The 10271-nt window shown below is 25.8% G+C and overlaps 1 protein-coding gene across 1 annotated transcript in view; it reads left to right on the forward strand.

Annotated features, from left to right (window-relative positions):
* LOC111613176 (meiosis inhibitor protein 1-like) overlaps positions 1-8719 on the forward strand; it is a gene marked incomplete at its 3' end in the record, with an annotated part of 60520 nt that extends 51801 nt beyond the window's left edge. The window contains exons 13-15 of the mRNA XM_023354524.1: positions 5434-5565; positions 8504-8562; positions 8674-8719. Coding sequence (XP_023210292.1) covers positions 5434-5565; positions 8504-8562; positions 8674-8719 — 237 coding nt within the window. The remainder of the gene's footprint in view (positions 1-5433; positions 5566-8503; positions 8563-8673) is intronic.
* Positions 8720-10271: the final 1552 nt, after the last annotated feature.

The raw sequence follows: 10271 nt of genomic DNA on the forward strand, positions 1-10271 counted from the left end.
TACAATATTCAAAACCAGTATTTGACTCAATAAAGTTAATTAGTTTTCAAAAATGTTTATTAAACTATTATCTGACTCAGCATCTAATAAATGCATCCTTAATATGCTGTTATAAACAGCCCATCATTTTGAATATTTTTCAAAAACATAAAAGTTACAAAAATTTTTAGATATAATACTTATATAATGACTATGTACTCAGGTTTCAATAATGCAAAATTTAAATCTTGGGTCTTAACTTAATTACCATAATCATAGACCTAGATTTTTAAACAAACACTTAAAACTTTATCAATCTTTCACTTATTAATAATTTTCTTCAATAAATTATATTAGTATTCTTTTTCTTTCTCATAAATTACTTTTGATCCATATCTGCTGTGTTCCTTAATATTGTCTTTATCGTTTTAATCTTTTTAAATATCTACTACTAAAAACACCATACACACTAAAATTCTTATAGTATTCTTTGTATATTATACAAAACTGTGTCTTATATTATACAAATTTTGTATATAATATAATATTGTATATTATACAAAATATTAAAAAATATTATACCAAAATTATGTCTTAATATTGATATGAAAAATCACTAATATGAAAGTTTAGGATTCATACCACTGCTTTAAAGTGAATCAAATCTTTCTTCATTGGACAATGCATATAAAATCTTGAAGACATATTTACACTATTATTTATTAAATGTGCAATAGCACTAGATCTAATAAAACAATACAAAAGTAAAAATAATAAATAGAAAATCATAAAAGTCCATTAAAATCAGTGGTGAGATTCAACTAATTTAACAACTCCACTGAAATAAATTTAATTAAAATTAAGTATAACAACACAATATATATTTATAAGTTTATGTGCAAGGTTTTAGCATAAACTTATTAAACAACATAATTAATTCAATTTTATTCTTTTCTTACAGCTAAATAAAAGTAACTTATTTTAATTATTAGTTTTCTTATTTATTTTTTCTTGTTTTTGTTTCTTTCTGTCCTTTGGGTACAAAACAGGATAATTTTTTTATCCCCTTTATGGTTCAGCCAGACTCATAGTGGGGTAGCCAGTGGTAATAGATGGAACCTGACATATCCAGAAGAGACCAGCCATTAAAACTTCCAGAGGTTCTCTGCCCATATTCAATTTTGAGTGCCCAGAGTGGTAGGCTGATGCCTTTACTGCCTCAGCTGTTTGGCCAGTTGATTTGACTATAATATAATGAATGATAAATAATAGATAAATTATGAACATTTAATTTATTTTTATCTAAAACACTCAATAATAACTGTTTTTGAGAATTAAAAGATTTAATTACCTAATACTTTTGGGTATTGTGCTACAATGTTTAAACAAGGACATACTGTAATGCAGTGGTTCTTAATCAGTGTTCTGTGGAACGCAGGTGTTCCACAAACTTACCTCAAGTGTTCCACAAAAGAAATGATTTTAAAGCTTTTATTCAAATTTATTCCCATTGCTATATTCATAGACAATTCCATGTTTCTATTTTATTAAATATATTAAAGTTTATTGCTTTATTGCTTCATTATTTCCTGAGAATAGCAAACATGGAATTGCTTATCAATTTTTGAATATATTGATGCTAATGCTCCATGTTATAAAAAGTATAAGAATGGTGTTCTGCAGCCTCAGAAAGGTTGAGGACCACTGCTGTAATGTCTCAACTTGTAATAGAAATAAGCATTTTTCACTCGAGTCACATCTGCTATTTATATCTGTGGCTGGAGTTAGTTGTTATTTCAGAAATTTAAGATCACATATATCACACAGTAAACACAAATATAACGAATAAAATGTTGGAAAACCACTAATTGTTACTATTAGTTATTACTATTTTTGCACAAATTGTTTAAAAATTTTTGTAATGGTACAAATAATTTTGTTCTTCTATAATATTGCCCTCATTTTATTATTTTTATTAGTGTTTATGTTTTAAATTTATGCTATAATAATCAACTCCTAATTCATGTAAATAGCAGGTATGGAGAATTTATTTATTTCTTCTATAATTTGAAGCATTGCAGTGTGTTTTGTTTAATCGTTGTAGTTTGAAGATAGATGAAACAGCACTCAAAAATATTATGCAAATAAAATTTTAATTTCTTAAAACTAATTATTGGGGTGCAATTTGAAAAAAATTGTAGACATATAAATTCCTATAGTCTATCCTTAATCTCAAGAATGGAGTAAGATAAATGAAAGCTGAGACCAGATATGGAAAGATTTGGAGGCAGGAGACCCTGATTAACTTTAAATGAACTTCCAATGCAAACTGGAAATCATGTTATTTCAATTCAAAAATTTTCCACTGAAAAGAATTAGATAGATGACTGGCATGACTGAATTGCTAACAGGGAAAGTATGATGTACAGGGGAAATACACTAATAATTTGAGGTGGAGAGCATATATTTTAAATTAAATAAATTTAAAAAAAATATGATTAAAACTTGCAGTCTGGCATTGTGATGATGTCACAATAAATAATTGCTCGTTAGTGATTTAATTGTTAATATAAGGAATTGGATAAATATAACATAACTTATCTATCATTTAATTCACTAAGTATATAATGCATTATTTTTTACTGCTGAACTCCGAATTGTATAATGTAATTATTGTGTAATTTGCTTTCACTTAATTTACCTAAATCAGATGATCTTTTATAAATCTCTATGTAATATTATTATTTCATAATTTATTATCCTGAAAAACAGTGCTAAATCATAAAAATATAGATAAAATTAAAAACCAAATTTTTGTTCTGGAATCAAGCAAGTTTGCTTTATTATATTAGGTTGTTCAGAAAGTAAGTTCATTTTTTTTACCACTAGACGGATTAGTTTTATTTTTCCCGCCATTTTCATTCTAAACCATATTATCATTATATATTTTGACAACTAGCATTTTAAGGCTTATTTGTAAAAAATTTTGTTTGATTCTGTGCAATTGTTTATTTTTTATGTCCCATTAAATATGAAAGATCGAAAGCATCATTTTCGGCATATTTTGCTTTTTTATTACCAAAAATTCAAAATGCTGTTGCTGTTCAAGCAAGAAAAAAATTGTGGCACATGTATAGAGATGATGTGTTGAGAGAAAGACAGTGCCAAAACTGGTTTACAAAATTTTGTTCTGGCAATTTCAATATAGAAAAATTTTTTTTTTTGAGCCATTACCAGACAATTTAACAATTGATTTGAAAGTGTACTGCCAAGTAAACAAATTGAGTAATATCATCAAACAGAAAAGGCAGCTAGAATTGATCAACAAAACAGGTGTAGTGTTTTACCACGATAATGTCAAATTTGACACAAGTTTGGTAACTCGTCAGAAACTGTTATAACTTAGATGGGACATACTATCACACCAACCATATTTACCAGATTGAGCGCACTTAGATTATTACTTGTTCCGGTCTATACAAATTTTTTTTAACTGTAAGACATTTACTTGAAATAACAATGTCAAAAATCACTTGGATCAATTTTTTGTAAGCAATGATCAAAACTTTTATGAATGTGAAATAATGCTACTACCAGAAACAATGCCAACAGGTATTTGTTGAGAAGGTAAAAAAGGAAGATAATAATTATTATTATTGTTGTTGTTGCTGCTATTATTATCATCATTGCTACTGTTGTAATCTAAATAATTTTAATGTTTTTTTAATTCTGCTATTTGTGTTGTGGATATTTCCCCACAGAGGGTGCTCTGGTTCCATATATAAAAGTAGAACCCTCTTTGTGTCAGATCCCCTTTTTTTTTCCTTTGTGTTTAAAAGTAGAAATATGCAAAATAAAAGCTCTATAGTAAAGTAATAAAATCTAGTTCTTTGTCCCTGAAACATAAAAAAACTTGAACAGTATTTGACCAAAATGGTTGATATATAATTCAATAAAAATATTTATTTATAATAAAAATATTGTTTTTTCCACAGGAAAGAAATTAACTTACTTTCCAAACAACCCAATATTATGAGATAATTGTATCCTTTTAAAATACAGTAAAACCTCAATTTAACAAACAAAATTCCCAGTCCATATGTCATATGTGAAAATTAACAGGGTGTTAATTTTAAAATGATTTTTATATGTAATTCAATTAATAGTATTTTTTTTTCAAATCCAAGACTCACTGCTCCTAAGTTCATGCCACTTGATATACCTTCATCTGAATGCAAATAAATAGGAAATTCTTTTTTGTGTTTTTGTCAAATTTAAATTTTTTCTTTTCATGAACATTATCTGTTTAGTTAAATAAAATAAAGTGTATTTTCCATAAAATGTTTGTTTCTTTGCTTTGATTTAGATCATATTCTGTATTTGTTTATTGCATTCTCAGGAACTATGGTGAGTACATAAGTAATAATACATATAGAAAACTTTTCTGTGAAATTAAACTTCTCATATATGCTTAATTTTAATTACACAAATGTATCTACATAAGTAAAAACATAAACTAACTAATTTTCAATTTTTTAATGCATGTGTTTAGAAAACCTACTTTATTATAGCCTATAACAGAATTTCAGCTTTAATGAACACCCCTTGCCTGAATTAGTCTGTTAACTTGAAGTTTTACTGTAACAGTAATAAAAATTATTTGTAAATTATTTTTGAATTTGTAGAATATTTTAATCTAGAAAATATAAGAGCAATTCCTACTTCACAAACTACAAAAAATACACAGATTTTATCAGAAAAATAAACAATTACTTACATTTGTATTTTGGTAGCTCAATAGTTTGTAAAAAGATCATGCAGTTTATAGTTATAATATTTCTTTTTTTATATATTTATTTTTTTACTGTCTATGGTAAAATTAATATTGGGAAATTTATAGATACTTATTCAAATAAATATGTTTGGAAATCAGTCAAAAATGAATCATTTGCAAACTTTAGAAAATAATTTAGAAATAGATATAAATATATAAAAGATATAAATAAAATAATTTAGAAATAAATAAATAAAATCTTTAGATAATTTAGAAATAATTTATCTAGCAAGAAAATATTTATGCAACTTATTCATCTATTGAATGAAATTATTTTATCTTATATTTTTTTCTTTTTGTTAATAGTCCTGGTCTTGAATAATTGAATTAAAATTAGAAAAAAATAAAATTTGAAAAATTTATAGTAATTTGTCAAGTTATTTAGTTTTTTGTAATTATTTTTCTCTGAATGATTGATTAACATTTATTTAGTCTATATGTAAAATAGCATAGTATTCTTGTTTATTTAATTTGATTGACAGTCTAAGTTCAAAAATGATAAAGAACAAAATAATACATTTTTAAAATTTATTTTTATATGTATTATATTTTCATATAGTTAACACACAAGTAAAAATGTTAGAACAAGTTTAATTTTGTTGTTATTGTTAATGTAACAGATTACTTAATAAATATAATTCTGATTCCATCATTCAAGAAGAAACATTTAATGCTATACATTCTGAATTTAAAACAACTGAAATGAATCAATGTAAAACTCAAAATGATTTATTTGGAATTGTTGTTACTTCGTTGAAAGAAATATTTTTGCCATTTTTAATGGTAAGCAATAATTTTTTTCAAATTAAATTTTAAAATCTTTTTATTAAAATTATTTAGTCATTTTTTCTTTAAGATAAATATGTTTTGGATATCATTTTTAAAAATTAAAGTTAATTAATTCTTACATTAATAGTGTGGAAATTTCTAAAAAAATTATTTTAATTATTATTTATGTCTTTTTAAAAATATAGCTCTACTATGTTTATAATTTTCAGAGAGTTTTATTTATAAGTTCAAAAATGATAAAGAACAAAATAAACACTGTAAAATCTCTATTTGTTAAATTATATGGTTAATATTTGTCCCTATGCTATTAATGTGCATTGACTGTTCAGTATTCATATAGCACTTTTGAACTGCCAATTGATATTTACATCTTTATCTTTTTTAATGTTATATTTATTTTTATATGTCTACTCAGATAATCCTAGAATCCTTTGTTTGTAAATAGAATATGCTGTGTCTAATGTTTCTTCTGATAACAGAATATAATTTAGCACAAAAGATTAATTTTGTAATTTCTTCAGATAACATTGTATCTCATCAAATAAAAATTGAACATAAATATATGATTCTTCCTATATATTCACGAAAACACTGCTTTTCTGGAGTTTTCATCATTATCCTAGCACTTTCAGATTACTAGAAGATTGAAGGAATCTAAAGGCACTAAGTTCCTACAATATATAATTATAGATATATTGTAATACAGATATAGTAGATGTAATAAAGATGTGAACTTCAGAAAAGCAGTGTTTTGGGTTATATATACAGTAGAGCGTCGATTATCCAAAAGTCAATCATCCGAAACGTCAGTCATCCAAAAGAATTCCAGTTGGCAAATTTAAATTTTCGCCAGTGCTGTGGCGCTGCAATCTTTGGCTATGTCTTGGACTACTCAAATATTTTATGTTTTGATATTAAATTAACTTCTGAAGTATAATTTTTTATTGTTTTTATATTTTGCAATATATTTATTTTGTTTGTACAAAATAAAAAAANGGGTCTAGCTTTAGACTTTTTGCCTTTCCATGCAAACAATATTTTTTACTGCACTCCTTATCTTTAAATACGTCACTCAGATAAAAACAAATTATTTACATTTGTTTTAAATAGAAAAATGATTCTTTTTAAAGGTTGCATTTTATTGTTTATTTTACTATACAATAACAGTTTCTTGTTTTCTTATATGTTAATTCTTCTGAAAGTTTTGTCAAATCCAATTTTCTTTCTACTTTATAGATATTTAAATTAGATCATATTCTGAATGAGTCTAGAACACAGTAATTCTTAATTAATTGTGAATTAATATCAAATAGTCACTAACATTTTTGATATTAAATTTGTAAGATTACAATAGTTTAATAATTTTTTTTTTTTTATTATAACAGAGCAAAGACAGCTCTAAGATCAGTATTTGAATTCTTGTTATTCTGTAACAACTATAATCCAAATTGAACACACATGATAGAGATAAAGAGTTCCTTCTTATGATCACCCAATATGCAACTCAGTATGGCTACTCCCTATACACCATTAAAGGTGTTATAAATTGTCTTTCCTCCTCCACTTCTGCCTCGCAGATAAATTGCATCTAGGACACAGGTTATAGGGCCATCACTTACAATAGAAAGCTATCCACCCTTTACAAGAAAATATCCAGGAGAATTAACTTTTGTTTAGCATTCCATAGTCTCTCAATTTCCTCCCTCCTCCACAATGCTAAGGACCATCCAGACATGCACCTTCAACCAGGCATCTACACTCCCTGTCATCGATCATAGATCCAGCCACCACTTAGAATACATAGGTGCTACTTAAACATCTGCCTCAAAGTACATCAGACATCCATGACAAAAGGATTGGCCAACATGGTGTTTGCTATCTATGCCTCTAACCCTGACAATGTCATGTCATGACATGAGCAACCCTGATGTGGAATTCTGCAAAGCATGCCTCTTTCATAGCTCTTCCAGACAACCCTTTCTCAAACATCTTGAGCAGGTGGAAATACATAAGGCCACTTGCAATAACATCACTATTAATTTTTGTAATGTTGACTCCTTCTTGGACAGCTTGGAAGTCTCTCTTTGAACTATAAACCTTACTGTCCTCTCATCCTCCCCTTTCTCTTGCCATTTGTCACCTCCCCTTTGCACACGTGTTTGGCAATTCCCTGTTTGTTTCAGCTTTGGGGGATTAGCTTGCCTGATGATGCCTGTTCAATATGGGCAAAAATGTTTGCACTTTTTATAAAAATCTGCTGATTTATATGTTTAGTGTTTTTAATTATAATCCAAATACTTGTCATAGAACTGATGAATGAAATTAATGGCAAAAATAAAAAAAACAGCTAATCTGCACTTATATAGAATGCTAACTGATTACAGTTTTTCATTATTTTAAAACATATCTAATTGAATCTTAAAATTAAAATTGTATGTTAGAGCTTACTTTATTTGTTTCAAAATTTCTAAGTTTGTCTTTTCACTTTTATTATTAATTTCTGTCTTCACAAAGTAGATGGTAGTATTGTTGAAATAAAATTATCAATAAAATCAAGAACTGAAACTTTAGGTATTATTTTGTTCCTAGTATCTTCCAATTTTCAGAATCTTAAATTAATGTCATATTAGCTTGCTTTTAGTACACTATATATTTTATGTATTTTATAAATGGTGTAGTAAGACTTCAGAATTTAAAGAATGCATTTTAATTCCAAAATTGTTGAAATTTACCAGATTACAATTGTTTTAATTAAGCAAATTAGACATTAGAGAGTTTGAATTGTATGTAGATATACAGTAATTAATTTTAAGGTTGTTAAGAATTTTAATTTAATAAATTAAATGACTATTTTTGCAATTAATGTTGAGTATTTATCAAATTTTTCATTTCTGTTTTCAGATACAATCATTTATCATATCCTATTCCAATATCTGTATTCATTCCATTGATCATAATGGGTATTCAGACTATTCATAGAACTTTAAATACTTTTTTATCAAAGAAAGAAGTAAATCATTTTAAAATAAAATTTTCAAATATAAATAATAATAGAAAAATCTGCTTTGTAGAAAAACATATGTTGACAGGATTATTCCTTCTAGAAGCTGCTATCAAGTAAGTTTATAAAACCATATTTAAGTATAATTTTAATAAAATAATTGATCATTGTTTAAAAATATATTTATTATAACAAAATTATAGTAAATAAAATTAAAGACATTTATAATTGAAATATCTCAAAATTCTTCTACTCCTTTAATACAATATTCAAAACCAGTATTTGACTCAATAAAGTTAATTAGTTTTCAAAAATGTTTATTAAACTATTATCTGACTCAGCATCTAATAAATGCATCCTTAATATGCTGTTATAAACAGCCCATCATTTTGAATATTTTTCAAAAACATAAAAGTTACAAAAATTTTTAGATATAATACTTATATAATGACTATGTACTCAGGTTTCAATAATGCAAAATTTAAATCTTGGGTCTTAACTTAATTACCATAATCATAGACCTAGATTTTTAAACAAACACTTAAAACTTTATCAATCTTTCACTTATTAATAATTTTCTTCAATAAATTATATTAGTATTCTTTTTCTTTCTCATAAATTACTTTTGATCCATATCTGCTGTGTTCCTTAATATTGTCTTTATCGTTTTAATCTTTTTAAATATCTACTACTAAAAACACCATACACACTAAAATTCTTATAGTATTCTTTGTATATTATACAAAACTGTGTCTTATATTATACAAATTTTGTATATAATATAATATTGTATATTATACAAAATATTAAAAAATATTATACCAAAATTATGTCTTAATATTGATATGAAAAATCACTAATATGAAAGTTTAGGATTCATACCACTGCTTTAAAGTGAATCAAATCTTTCTTCATTGGACAATGCATATAAAATCTTGAAGACATATTTACACTATTATTTATTAAATGTGCAATAGCACTAGATCTAATAAAACAATACAAAAGTAAAAATAATAAATAGAAAATCATAAAAGTCCATTAAAATCAGTGGTGAGATTCAACTAATTTAACAACTCCACTGAAATAAATTTAATTAAAATTAAGTATAACAACACAATATATATTTATAAGTTTATGTGCAAGGTTTTAGCATAAACTTATTAAACAACATAATTAATTCAATTTTATTCTTTTCTTACAGCTAAATAAAAGTAACTTATTTTAATTATTAGTTTTCTTATTTATTTTTTCTTGTTTTTGTTTCTTTCTGTCCTTTGGGTACAAAACAGGATAATTTTTTTATCCCCTTTATGGTTCAGCCAGACTCATAGTGGGGTAGCCAGTGGTAATAGATGGAACCTGACATATCCAGAAGAGACCAGCCATTAAAACTTCCAGAGGTTCTCTGCCCATATTCAATTTTGAGTGCCCAGAGTGGTAGGCTGATGCCTTTACTGCCTCAGCTGTTTGGCCAGTTGATTTGACTATAATATAATGAATGATAAATAATAGATAAATTATGAACATTTAATTTATTTTTATCTAAAACACTCAATAATAACTGTTTTTGAGAATTAAAAGATTTAATTACCTAATACTTTTGGGTATTGTGCTACAATGTTTAAACAAGGACATACTGTAATGCAGTGGTTCTTAATCAGTGTTCTG

This window comes from Centruroides sculpturatus, unplaced genomic scaffold (assembly GCF_000671375.1).
Source record: "Centruroides sculpturatus isolate CEXI.00-Female unplaced genomic scaffold, Cexi_2.0 scaffold1910, whole genome shotgun sequence".
Classification (NCBI taxonomy): Eukaryota; Metazoa; Arthropoda; class Arachnida; order Scorpiones; family Buthidae; genus Centruroides; species Centruroides sculpturatus.